Source organism: Mytilus trossulus, chromosome 7, assembly GCF_036588685.1.
Source record: "Mytilus trossulus isolate FHL-02 chromosome 7, PNRI_Mtr1.1.1.hap1, whole genome shotgun sequence".
NCBI lineage: Eukaryota > Metazoa > Mollusca > Bivalvia > Mytilida > Mytilidae > Mytilus > Mytilus trossulus.
Genome location: NC_086379.1, coordinates 15,763,666 through 15,778,236, shown reverse-complemented (window position 1 = coordinate 15,778,236; position 14,571 = coordinate 15,763,666). Strand labels below are relative to the sequence as shown.

Below are 14,571 nucleotides of genomic sequence, written 5' to 3'. Positions count from 1 at the left end.
AGCCTGGTTCAAGACCATTTCAGACTGCACAAAGATCATCAAGTACTGAATCAGACTAATTAAGTAAAATCGAGACCTAGTCGAGAACACTTAAGTACAGTCGAGAAAATGTCGAAACTAGTCGAGTGAAATGTGTATTCGATTTTACTGGTCTAGCACAAAATCTGGTCAATTCAGACTCGAATAAAAAATAATGGTTTAAGCGCATTAATTATCTTGAATAATTCCAATATTACCGGACGAATTGAGTACAAAACAAGTGGTTAATTATAAACGAGGGACAAAAGATACCAAAGGGACAGGCAAACTCATGAATCTAAAATAAACTAACAACGCCATGGTTTAAAATGAAAAAGACAAACCGACGAACAATAGTACACATGATACAAAATAGAAAGCTTAAGAAAAAACAACACGAACACTACCAAAAACTAGGGGTGATCTCAGGTGCTCCGGAAGGGTAAGCTGATCCTGCTCCACATGGGGCACCCGTCGTTTTCCTTATGTGATGACAAATCCGGAAAATAGTATAATTTGGTCACATTCATGAAAGGGAAGGGGATTGTAGTTACGACAACATGAGCTTATCATGATTAGACATTGTCGGAATTTGTTTCTCTGTTGATTTTCCCAGACATTTTAAAAGAAATTGGAGGGAAAGGAAATCCTATATCAAATTTTTGATATTGACTTTGGACTAGATATTTTTATGAAGTTTACTCGTATGACAATTTCTGTTTCGTTTCAGTGTGTTTAAACCCTTAACATCATCTTTATAAGGACGTCATGTATAGTGAGTGTGTCACGCTCATTGCATAGCAAATATCAACATTAAAGATTGTCTTTTTTCAAGCCGCGTTATATAGTACTTATATTTTACATTTTTTTGGTGCAGTCACATTGTCTCCTACATTGCGTCCAATCAATCAGTTGAACACTAAACAATGTATAATTTTAATTCAAGTGTTATTAATGATCTTTAATACTTAAAAGCTCTTCGGACGTACTAGATTTACAAATGCTATTTTTATTTGGAATCATTTGATTTGTGGTATGACGATTACAATTAAAACTGACAATTTAATCTCTTAAATAAACTTATCATAGATACCAGGACTAAATTGTGTATATACGCCAGACGCGCGTTTCGTCTTCAAAAGACTCATCAGTGACGCTCGAATCCCAAAAATTTAAAAAGGACAAATAAAGTACGAACTTGAAGAGCATTGAGGACCAAAATTCCTAAAAGTTTTGCCAAATACAGCAAATGAAACCAAAATTACATATCAATGTTGGGGAAAAAAAATTTGAAAGCCGCTAATCACTTGCCAGTTTTCAAAATATTTTTTATAAAATGTCTATAAGAAACGTTTTGTAAAAATGTCATGCCATTATATGCAAGAACGTAAAAAAATATTTCACTTCATGGGTTATCTTGATTTGTTTATTACATTTATTTTTATTTCATATGAATTGTCACTTTCCAGCCATGAACGAAAATTTCACTGATGAATGTTTTGTGAAACAGTCAAAGATTTTATGTACATACGGTGAAGGAAACAAAAGGTGTAGTGACGAAAATTGCAAAAACGTATTTTTGTCTGCCAAAGGTACGTTAAAATTGTGAGAAAATATTGTTAAAGTTAGTCCATCATGTAACATACTCAAGTGGAAGATAAATCATGTGTTTTAGCACTAATATTTCAGTGGTTGTTTATAAGTCACTGATGCTGCGTATTCGACATATGTTAAATGTTACATTTCGTATAAATATTGTATCGTCGTTCATTCAAGTAAACATTGTACCATCCTCATTCAGTAAATAAACTCATCATATTGTAAATAGGCTAGACGCGCGTTTCGTCTACAGAAGACTCATCAGTGACGCTGGAATCCAAAAAAAGTTAAAAAGGCCAAATAAAGTACGAGGTTGAAGAGCAATTAGGATCAACATTTCTAAAAGTTTTGCCAATTAACACAGTGTAAAACTTAGACATCAGTTCTTGAATTAAGAAAACTGAAACGTTTTTAATGTTATTGGTTATGATCTTTGTTAATTTCTTCAGTTTTCCTCAATATGCTTTAGATATAAAATAAATTATAGAAAATTGAGTCGTACTCACTAATATCAAATCGAAACTCTACCAAACGTTGATAAAGAGTGTAGAAGTCTAATAAGAAACAGGAAACGATTGAATTATAAAATGGTCTGTGATATAATAACGCTGTTCTCCATTTGGAACCTGTATAGCGCTATATTGAACAGAGATAAGACTGAGAGAAATCACATTTTTCATCCTTTGTCTTTATTCTAAAAGGAGAAACATTTCCAACAATGGTGATGGAAACGGAAAGAGGACAAGGCGGCAACTGAAAGGCCCTCCTTGACAAAACGTTTCCAAATTGAGAAAAACAAAAACTCACTCCTACGCCACTGAAAAAATAGATGCTTTCTTTATTCGTATTCATCCCGATCTTTTAGAGAAGAAAACAAAAACTACATGTTGTTTGTAACTATGCAATTGTATTGTGTTAAAACAAATTTGCTTACTTTTTCTATTGCAGAAATTGTTAGCAATTGGAATAATCTAACAACAAAGGAAAAAGGTAACAAAGTTCTAACAAAGAAAACAAGTCATAATGATGGAAAAATGAGTCAAGACTTTTTAACTGAATGATACGTTTATAAACTTCATAATTACATAACAGTCTAGGTTTGTGGTAAGGGTTGATCATAGTTCTCTTTCTTTATTTTCTTTTTTATGGTCCGGAGCCTGGATTGTAGTTTATTTTTTTAATCTTGTCTGGTATAGTTGTGTTTACTAAATATTTAATTAATTCAAAATGGTTAAATTCTCCTTTGAATTGTGTTGCATTTAGTTATTCTAGTGCCTCTAAGAAGTACTCATTGTTGAATGCAGAACGATGACATGTTATGACATGCATAGATATGAGAATTTGTTGTTTGAGTGTTGTGAGACAACTCTCCATCAAATTCACAATTTGTTAAAGTTCGGACATCGGATATTGGATCACATCTGAGAGTGAGCTATTAATGACTGCCAAAATGACTAGACTCAAGCCTTTGAAACAGGAAAATCAACAGTCTAATCTATATTGAAAACAAGAAACAAGTAACACTAATGAACCCTACCAACAAGTGACAACCACAAAATATCAGTTTCAACATTTAGTACAGCATGTACAGGTACGAAAAAAAGGCAGCGGGTTTTAACGTTTAATTATGTACCAACTGTCGCCCTTACTTTTAACAACAGTGTTACAACAAAACATAGAAAACCTCAATAGTTTTTGATTGAAGCGTAGTCAAAATACTTCTAAACTAGAAAGGATTACAGTGCGTAAACTAGTCCCCTTACTTTTTCCTGATGAAGTTAATTCCAGAAAAGCGCGTTAGTGTTATTCTCATTTTGTATCAAACAATCAAATATATTTAATTTTTACATTTGAAAGATTGAAATGCACCGGCCATAGCAGGGGATGGATTATAATAGCAATATATACGATAGGAACACACATATTCTGTAAGCTACAACTATTCTTAAAGTGCCGTTATATGGTTCTATTGTGTGAATTAATGGTTCGTGTGGGTACAATATTTATATAACAACATCAGCTTGGCAGGATTACGCAATGATTCTTTTTTCTTTTTTTTTGTAGATTCACATAACTGCGATGATGATAAAGGCAGCTTTACAGATGATGTAGAAACAAGTACGAGTTGGAAAGAAAATGGAAGAGAGTATGACAAAAAAGATAAAAGGGAAAAGGGAAAAGAAAGTAATAGAAAAAATTTAGTTCATATAGATAAAGGAGTTAACTTTATACTTATAAAGGTATACGCCAAAGAAATATTAACCAAAAACCTTAATCTATTCGATATGAAGTAAATACACGGTCAACAACAAAATCCTCCATGTAAAGCTTTAAATCTCACAAAGACCAGTTAAGTTGTGCATACTGCAAAAGATTTACTATTGTTTAATCTTCAATATACAAAAAGAAAAGAAAACCCACAAGACTACAATGTAATGAGATTTCTGATCTTTGTTATATCAATAGAAAGTGGGTTATTGTCGATGGGTGTACAGCGTGTTTAAAACTCTACGGATATGAACGTAGATAGCGAATTTATAAGCTGTCCTAATCCTAATCAGGCAAGAGAAATTTGGGACTAAGTTGTAACGCGAAACATATTTTGAATTATTTATAATGGATTTGGAAATGTTTTTATGAAGTGTGGGATATTAACTACCTTTAAAAGAACCCTCTGGTATCCAATTATAAAACAGTTTCTATCAAGAGATATGAAAACTAAAATGAATCATTAGTACCTCACAGATTCCAATTTTGTACTGGGAATTATCACGTAATTCTGGAAAATATAACGTGTTCCTAATGGGTAACGACATAAACGCCCAGAATATGGGTTTGACACATCAGAGGCTATTTAATTTTTTTTATGTTGCATTAGGCAAATTTAATGCACGATTCATTTTATTAGTTGTTATTGGCTTTGAACAAGCTGTCAGTAACTGTGAGTTGTCTCAGATATGTACTTAATGTCATGTTGTTGGGATGTACAAGTACAACATCCATCTGTGATTGTGTATCCTTCTATAAATACTGTGGATTTTATAAATATTCGTGGGATACCAATTTTCATGGATTTCGTGGTTACATGTGAACCAGGAATTTTAAATTTTCAACGAAGTACAAAATTTCTATTGGCTTGTGTGCAGACTATGGAAATAACACAGAATTGAATATCCGCAAAAAAAAAGTTCCCTAAAAGCAAGAAAATTGGTACCCATGAAAATAAATGAATCCACAGTAAGTTAAAACCTTTCAACTGATTTTTATAGTTCGTTCTAATTTCTCACTATTATACAACTGTCCCTTCTACGGTGAGAGATGTGATCCCGCTAACATGTTTTCGTCGCTACATTTAATATGCATATGCTAATCCCAAGACAAAAGCCTGTAATTTGTCGCTCCTTTAAATAAACTTATTCTCAAAGGTTACCTATTCAACACTGTAATAAGATCATTGACTATTGTTTTTATTGGTATAAATATGGATTTTTTAATCAGTAGATTAAAAGCTAACTAAATATTACTATATATGTGTTGTATACATATACATATTCATGGATCTACAATCTGTCGATACCTGTAACTTGGCATTGCACAAGGTCATGTTTTTCTCTGGCTGTTCATGACGTCTTTACACTAAATCCATTGAATGTTGGACGGTACGGATTGATAGTTTAGTCTTAGATGCATAATTTTTTTTATTAGTTGTTAGTGGCTTTGAACTAGCTGTCAGATAACTGCGAGTACTCTCAGATCTGTTCTTTGTGTCTTTTTGTGTCTGGATGTATAAGTACCCGGCCACGTCAACTATATTTTTGTCCAACTGATGAGTAAAGACTTTTTCAACTGATTTTTATAGTTTGTTCTTATGTTGTACTGTTCTACCACTCTCCCAAGTTAAGGGGATGGTTGGGATCCCGCTAACATGTTTAACCCCGACACATTATTTATGTATGTGCCAGTCCCAAGTCAGGAGCCTGTAATTCAGTGGTCGTCGTTTGCTTATGTGTTACATATTTTTTTTTCGTTAATTTTTTTACGTAAATGAGGCCGTTAGTTTTCTCGTTTGAATTGTTTTACATTGTCTTATCGGGGCCTTTTAAAGCTGATTATGCGGTATGGGCTTTGCTCATTGTTGAAGGCCTTACGGGTACCTATAGTTGTTAATGTTTGTGTCATTTTGGTCTTTTGTGGATAGTTGTCTCATTGGCAATCATACCACATCTTCTTTTTTATAATTACGTGACTGAAGGTTTTTTTTCCTTTTGGTTTTCGTTTATTGTTTTGTATAGTTTGTTTTTAATTTGTGCTGTTTCACTACTGTCCCAGGTTAGGGGAATGTTTTAGCGCCAAGACACTAGTTTAACCTTATCAGAAGGCTGTAAGTCAGTGGCTGTCGTTTGTTTCTGTGTTACATATTTGTATTTTGTTCATTATTTTGTACATGAATTGTGTCGTTAGTTCTCTCGTTTTAACTGTTTAAAATTTTTCCTGTCTTTCTTTGATATCTAACTTTACGGTATGGGCTTGACTTATTGTTGAAAGCCGTACGATCACATATAAATATTAATTACTTGGTCATTTGGTTTGTTGTTGAGATTTGTCTCATTGGGAATCATACCACATCTTATTTCGTATATACCAGTATATTAACCGAGGATAAGGACACATGGTGGATATACAGTCCAGTTTGGTTGATTTTCCTACCAGAAAGCAAGATCCTAATTTAAATTTAAATCAGAAATGCTCAAAGCAAAATCTTTGAAAGCAAAGGATTTACAAAAACCGAAACAATTCATCGAATAAAATAGACAAATCAATTTCAGACAACTTTGCTTAAGTAAGTTGAAACCCTAAGTTCTTTATGATTTCAAAAATTATAAACGAACAATTTTAGACAGGATTTGTGGTATGAATCATATCAGTAGTACCGATGTACTGATTACTTAACCTCGGGGACTGGTACTCAACCAACAGAGGAATTGATCCACCAGTGATGTAAAATGAAAATAACATGTTTTATAAATTCCATGCGTTCAAAGCGCGTGTCTAGATTTTTCCTCATCAGGAAAAATCAAAGAAAAATATATGAAAGTCTGGATTTTATATATAAGAGCTGAAACAATTGACGATTTAACGAAACAATAATTACCTAATAAAATAGCCAAAATTATCTTAGGCCAATTTAATTTTGCCTGAGGGAGTTGCAACCTTAGTTCAATATAATTTAAAATCTAAAAACGGACAATTTTGGAAAGGATCAAATATGAAAATGTTCAATGTTTTTTTGGGAAATACATACTAGTAACATATATACACACATACATACATACAAACATAAATATACCAATTTTGTTAATGGTGTCGATCTTTTTCAGAATTATTCAAACTTGGAGCGATAGTTGGTATCTCAGTTGGAATAGCAGGCACAATCATATTGTTTTTTGTTATACTCATGACTTATTGTATATGCAGAATAAGGTATATTGACTTTTGTTTGTTTAAGAAACAATTGATGCAAGCTATGCTTTATTGTAGTTTTAAATAGGTAGGCATTCAATTCGTGACTATTTTTGACCGAGCGATAGTGAGGGCTAAATTAACACGAATATAATGCCTACCCATGTTAAAACTACAATAAAGTATAGCTTACATAATTATTTCGATTCTGATTAGGAAGATTAAGGTAATTTCTTTGTTCGATGTGTATAAGTGCAGAGCGTTTATGTAGGCTCTTCCATGAACCTTCTTTTTTTTAAACAAGCAAACAACTGGCAAAGTGATTTTTCAGAAGGAGAAATTTTAAACAGCAAGCATGAACGGTTGTCGTATCTAGGTCAAATATGTCAATTTCGAATTGCAACACATTACAGTCTTAATAAATGAACCAGTAACAACATGTGCATAATTATGGAAGCGTTTTATGTTGATGAAATATATTAAATGTATGCCAATTTTTACAAATTCATTATTCTTCATTAGCCAGTATACGCATGTGGAAACACATTTTATTGGATTTAGATCATTGGTTTATTCACAAAGCGAAAAAAGAACGTCATATTATAATTCATCATATTAAAAACTGCGTTGAACGATCAGCCTTTGCCATGTAGTACTTTGAAGAGTAAAACTATAGTGCATTTTTGTTTATTCTTTGCTTTAATAGTTGTGCTACATGTATGGTCTGGTAGACTCTTTTCCACTTTTTACGTTGGAAAGGTATTGTATGTCTCTCCTTTAAAAAAAATTCAAACCGAGACCTCATGTTCTTTTTTTAATTTCCACAATTGACCGTTTCACATTTCTGACTTCAATGATTTTCTATCAATGTATTCTTTACATAAAGTACCGATAATCATATTGATTATTTCTCCAGATAAGTGCTGCATTAAGTCAGGAATTTGGCAATTACTTTTCATAACTTCTTTTGGTTAACATAGTCAGAGTTTTCGTTTAGGAATGTTTAATGAATAAATAAAGGCTATACCGTATACCGCTGTTCGAAATTCATAAAACTGAGGGAAACGCATCAAATATAAGAGAACTACGACACAACAGAAACACAACATTAAAATGTAACACACACACAGAAACGAAATATAATATAACAATGGCCCTTGGTACAGGACATTTTAAGAAAAAAATACTTTTCCCTTTGAGGTCGTTTTTTGGTATTTTACCTTTCCAATTGTTCCTTCGTCAATTATGCCTATGTAAATTTTGAAAATAAGGTTTCACAGTAAACACCATTCGTATGCATGTGTAGTAAGATACTGGTCAGCATTTTCATAGTTAATATATTTTTAGACCTTCATTTTATCTTCATTTATAACATTAATGTTAAACAGATCAAAGAAAAAGAAGAGAAAGCAACATACAATTCAACTGTCTGTCGATCAAAGACTTGCAATCGAAAATTATGACAGTGGTTCATTCAGTACAGACAAGGGAGGATACAATGTTCTTTCTGCTAACATACCTTTAGTTGCTGATAAGGCACAAGGCGAGTACTTTGTTCCCGATCCCTCCATTACGAAATACGATAAAGACTTGAGCAACCGGAAATTACCAGAAATAAAAAATTGCAGTGATGCAGATGGTGACGATGATATTTACTACGAAATTGATGAAGATAAAATCAAATCATCGACAGATATGGAGCGTGTTTACCGGAATGAAATCAAAGAAGTCACGGATAAAGGTTCTTATCATAGTGACCAGACAGGATATGAAATCCCATTAGGGTATTGCATTATATATTTTCTCGTTTTAATTGTTTTACGTTTGAATATGTCTGGATCTTTAAGAAATTGCATTGATGCATGTTTTTCTAATGTAGATAAATATATCTTATTCGTAAGCTCGTCGAATTTTTATCGAATTACATATTTTCCCCCTGCTTGAAACAATTCGTTGTATGTTTAACAAATGGAAATAGAAAGTTGGGCTTTTATCATGACAATCTGATAAATTCAGTTTTTTCGGTCGGATTATGCTTGTTGTACTTTTTTATTTTTTTTACGAGCAAGATAGAATCCAGGCAATGGCTGATGAATTTAAATTTGAAAAAGATGAAAAAAAGTATAATAATATAATTCACTAATTTCTATATAAAAATTTTGTTGTTTGTAAAACTCTGTTTATAGTAAATGAATGTGTTATCATTTCTAACGGAGCATTCATTGTAACACGATATGTTTATTGTTTTTTTTTAAAAACGTCTGCAACTAAACATCAAATTGAAAGAAAAAGGCAATTTAGAAAATATCATCTTTTTGAATTATGAATATCATTGGATATTAATTTATGTATTGATTTCGTGTAGTAAATATCAATCTTTTGGAATTAATTGACTTTCAAAATATTTGGAAATACCACAAAATAAAAAAATGGAGTTTAATTTTGAAAATTTCACACATATTACGTCATACATTATATCGACTTTAAGGTTAAAAATAAGGTTTTTACAACATTATGTTTGCAGTATCCTGTTCGTATACGTTTGTTGTAAGATATCTATTAAAATTTTAAAGTCAATATACTAATCATTTTACGTATTCCTAATAATTACATGTATGATTTACAGATCAATAAACAAGAGGAGCGAACAACAGTCTATCGACCAAAGAAGTGAGATTGCAAGTCTTGAAATTAGTCCTTTCAGTACAGATAATGAAGCAAACACTGTTCTTTTTGTGGACAAATTTTTTGATGCTGACGAGGCACAAGGCGAGTACTTTGTTCTCGATCCCGCCATCTCGAAATATGATAAAGACATGATCTGCCTACCAGAGATCAAAAGGTTCAGTGTTGCACAGGGTGACGAGAGAGTTTATAATGAAATTGATGAAGATAAAATCACCCATCCAACAGATACGGAGGGCGTTCGCCAGAAGAAAATAGAAGAAGCTAGTAGTAAGGATAAATGGTGTTGCAATGGTGACGAGAACATATATGAAACCCCAGTGTAACTATGGCAATATTTATTTTTCTTGTTTGAATTATTTTACGCTATGTTATGTCTGGGTCGTTTACAACTTTATATGCTTTGGGGTTTCTTCATTTCAAAAGGGCCTACGTTTATCTATTGTCGCTAATATCTACCTCATAGCAATCACATCACATATCCTCATTTCACATTCTTTTTCATTGGACGGCAAATATTCTACAACGTTTATTTGATATAATCAATTTAGCGGATTCTTTTTTTTTCATTATCGGTTTTCAGTTCTCATACAAACACAAAAAGAACGTCGGGTTAATCTTTATGATCCGGTAATAAGTCTTGGTCAAATATTTTTACGTCGGCTCATGTTTTGTTCCATGTTTAAAGCTGTTATAGATAATCTATAATTTTTTTTAGTTTATTTATTGAGTCAGAGGAAAGACTGATAATTTCTAGTTTGCGATGTAAATACTAGAACGAGTGGAAAAATGTATAATAAAATTTACTAATTGATAATTCAAAAAAGGCGCTGTGTGTAAAACTTTGATAATAAAAGATATAAATGTGTGTTTTACGATTTACAATGGAGAATAAAAGATTATGAGAACATTGAAACAATACTTAATTTATGTCTTTCATCGTTTTACCATCTACTTTTTTTCTTTGAAAAAGAATGATGCCAACAAGTTATCGGCAATTTGAAATAAAAAGCAATTTATAAAAAAAATCAACTTTTATAATTGATATTATTGGATTGCTTTTATCCTGTGGTGTTAGAAAAACTTGGATATACGAGATTAAAAAAAAGAATTAAGCCGTTAAATTATAAAAGTTGAAATAAAATTTCCGTTACACTTAATGCCGATCGACTGTAAGATTTTAAATATGATTTCACCCAATTTCTTCAGAAATATTCGTATGCGTTCGTAGTAAGATACCTGTCCAAATAATATAAATAAATGTTAAACCTTTTTTTTTACATCCCTAAATATCATATATATTTTTACAGATCAAAGAAAAATAAGAGAGAACAACTAACAAGACCACACTCTGTTGACCAAGGAACTGAGATTTCACATCTTGAAAATTGTCCATCCAGTACAAACAAGGGAGACAACGCTATTATTTCTGCGAACGAATTTTTAAATACTGACGAGGCGGAATGCGAGTACTTTGTTCTTGACCCCTCCGTTACGAAATATAATAAAGACCTGAGCAGCCTGGTCTTACCAATTGTAAAAAGGTTCAGTGTTTCAAAAGGTGACGAGAGCGTTTACACTGAAATTGGTGAGGATAAAATTTAATCCTCATCAGATATGAATAAAGATTACGGGAAGCAAATAGGAGAAATTAGGGATATAGTTATTTGCCATAGTGATCAGACTAACAATGTTATCTAATTAGTTTTTACCATCTTACCATGCAACATCAGAAACAGTCAATGAAATTTCTAAAGCATAAAAATATTGACACAAATGTATATGAGTGTTGATATATATAATGTAAAATTGTTTACTTAATTGTATGTCTATATTAAGTCTTAGATATCTTATTATTGTTTGCTATAATGCCAATCAAGGATCATTAACATTAGATTTTATTAAATGAGTAGAAAATACTGCTGAAAAATCCAATCTATTTGACAGAATCATAATGATTTTTATCTTTGTTAGATAAAAAGAATACAAATATTTTCCTATTCTTTATCTAAGACTTGATGGTAAAACTTACTAAATCTTTAATGCTATTTTTTGTGTGACAATCTATTTTAAAACTACTGAATAAATTTACACTTTATACAAGTACAAAATTACACCGTTTACATATAGTGCAAAATAAGTAAAACCACATAGAATTTACCTATTACGTCTAACACATATCGTTTTAAGATGTATGTACTAAAATGATGAAAAGATAACGTATTACATTCATTGCATGTCTTTTAAAAATGTAGCTGCTATTCCGAATATTTTTTGTACATTTTCTTATCTAAATAAAAGAAGTTTAGACAATATCGCTTTGAAAAACTATGTATCTTTGGGTTGCAAGATTTTTTATTATTTGCATTTTTTTATTGACCCGGTTAGCTGTGAAACCGTAGATATAAGATCGTTGTGTTAATTTATACGCTGAAGCGTATACCAAAAAACAGTTTTCAAGAAATGAATATTCAAACATAATTGGGTCCGTCATATCATAAAAAAAGATCTTACGAAACGAACAATATCAATTTACAGGCTATGCACGGGCGATAATATTTTTTAGAGTAAGTGCCACCTGAACCTGTTTTTTTCAAGACATAAATCAGGACAAACACGAAAAACAGCATTTAAAGTATTTAACCTATTAAAATCGGAAAAAAAGAAAATATAAAAAAAAAGATGAATTCAAACTGATTTATTTATATATTTCGTTTTTTGTCTTCTTGCTTTTGTTTGTTTGTCTTTTTTATTCAACAAACTGGAAAATGATATCCCAGCAATTATCTTAATCATGCCTAGTACTCCGATACTAAAAAAAAAATCTATCAACGATATCAAAATATATGAAAACAAAAGATTTATAACATTAATGTTACCAAAGTTTCTGCACTTGATAAGCATTTCACCGACTTATGTTTCTTTGGTGATTCTAGAAGCCAAATTATTTGAAAGTTCAAAACAAAATAATACAATATTTAGATAATTGATAGAAACGAATAAAAACAAAAAAAGTCTACACGAAAAGGTATTAGAGATCTGCATGAGGGAGAATTATTCATTAAGTATTTTACAGAATGAATATTTCCTTATAGCAACTTATTTTAATAAAGCATTAGCTGTTTGCTCGTACCAAGTACCTATTTGGCTTGTGATATCCTTCACGACTAACAGTCCACTAGTAGAGGTGTATAGATACGTTTGATAGCTGTGTTCTGCATTCTCTTGAATAAATTAGCTTTTTAATCAGCAAATGGTGTCAATTGAGATGATCGATTTCTTTTAAAAACAGAAGAAAAACTCGAACCTTTGATACCTTTTTTAAATAACTAAAAAATGACAAAAAGTTGGTGAACCCTGCAGGTACCAGTTGTGATGGTTGTCCATATCACAAGAATAGTGCGATAAAGGTATATAAAAAAGGTTTTATCTTAGGTTGACCCTCTTTATTATGTGGCTTTACGGTACTATTTTCTAACGATCCTGGCAATTAATTCTAAATCTGTTTATAACAATGACAACGCGGAAATAAAAAAATACGAGTAGTGGTTCCTTGTGAGATCATTCAAGCAAGATGATTAATATGAATCACATAATTTTTAACAGTTCCCGTTATCAGAAAGATTCGTCCTCTTGTTGTTCTACCTTCACTAGTTTTAGGTTACCACAGTATTCCATTTACTTTAACACATGATATCGATTTCAGTTAGCACGGTATTTGGGTAATACTAATCATGGTCCAGACCAAGATGTTGGAATATTTGTTTTTCTAGGAGCGTCAAAACTTAAGGTGGACATTTCCTGGTAGAGTTACTTGAAATCTTTAGGCCATCGAATAATTCATAACATATAACAGTTTTACTTAAATTATGTAGCATTAAATTCTGAAATCATTACCTCATGAGCAAATAATGCTATATGGAATTGAAAGTCATCAGCGCGCCATGATGGTGCTATTAATTTGTATAGTAAATTGTAACAACAGTGTTTTTTCAATATAGATTAAACACAGAAGAAACATGTATCCTGCTTAACAATTTTATTTCTATTCAATTAAGCAGTGTATAAATATATCATATACCATTTAAATGTTTGCTCCAATTGCATATAAACGTTCTCAACGATTGTGTTGTTCACGTTATAAACAATAAACCATCAGTATAATTGAGATCAAAACATAACCGCTTATTTTTATCAAATATCTATTTCGACAAGAATATAAATCTGTACATCAATGAATCAGAAGCCGATGATCCAACACGAAATACAGTATCAACTAACATATGACATATAACTCAAATTAGCAAGTTGAACATTTGCAAACGTTTTGTCCAACAGTTGGTCTAATATTTTATTTTCTAATATTTTATATAGGTTAGTATAATAAACAATTCACTTTACAAAAACATTAATGTTTAATTCATAATATTTGAAGCGCTGTTGAGGTATTGTATCAATAAATCGCAAAAGTTATTGGAGTAATCATGATTATCAATGTAGTCACTTTTACTTCTAAAATATCAATAATCAGACTTTTAATTTTGCCAATGTCTACGTTTGATGCGTTTTTAATTATAATAAAATAAATGCATTAAGTATATACTAAACTGGAAAAAAACTCTTTTAGAAAACTAATGATTGAATCGGGGGTCAGTGTGCTTTACTCTTGAATTATTAAGTGGTATTTTTTAACCCATATGATTCACCACAATATCTAGTTTTATACATATATAGTATAGTAAATATAATGAGATAACTGCAAGTGACTGCGCATGATATTAGTAAAAAAATATGTGGTTAATATGTCAT

General features: G+C 31.3%; 1 protein-coding gene across 1 annotated transcript; it reads left to right on the top strand.

Annotated features, from left to right (window-relative positions):
• The first annotated feature begins 2,516 nt into the window (after nt 1-2,516).
• LOC134726194 (uncharacterized) lies at nt 2,517-11,629 on the top strand. The gene is made up of 6 exons (XM_063590594.1): nt 2,517-2,607; nt 3,682-3,801; nt 6,996-7,098; nt 8,466-8,861; nt 9,704-10,084; nt 11,073-11,629. Exons 1-6 carry the CDS (start codon nt 2,517-2,519, stop codon nt 11,365-11,367), a joined length of 1,386 nt encoding a protein of 461 aa, XP_063446664.1. The 3' UTR covers nt 11,368-11,629.
• Nucleotides 11,630-14,571: the final 2,942 nt, after the last annotated feature.

Excerpts from the sequence above, each read along its gene's own strand:
- LOC134726194 (XM_063590594.1), top strand. The coding sequence starts at position 2,517 with ATGCAATTGTATTGTGTTAAAACAAATTTGCTTACTTTTTCTATTGCA. Across the intron at positions 8,862-9,703 it reads GGATATGAAATCCCATTAGG|ATCAATAAACAAGAGGAGCG; the intron begins GTATTGCATTAT and ends TATGATTTACAG. Across the intron at positions 10,085-11,072 it reads AACATATATGAAACCCCAGT|ATCAAAGAAAAATAAGAGAG; the intron begins GTAACTATGGCA and ends ATATTTTTACAG.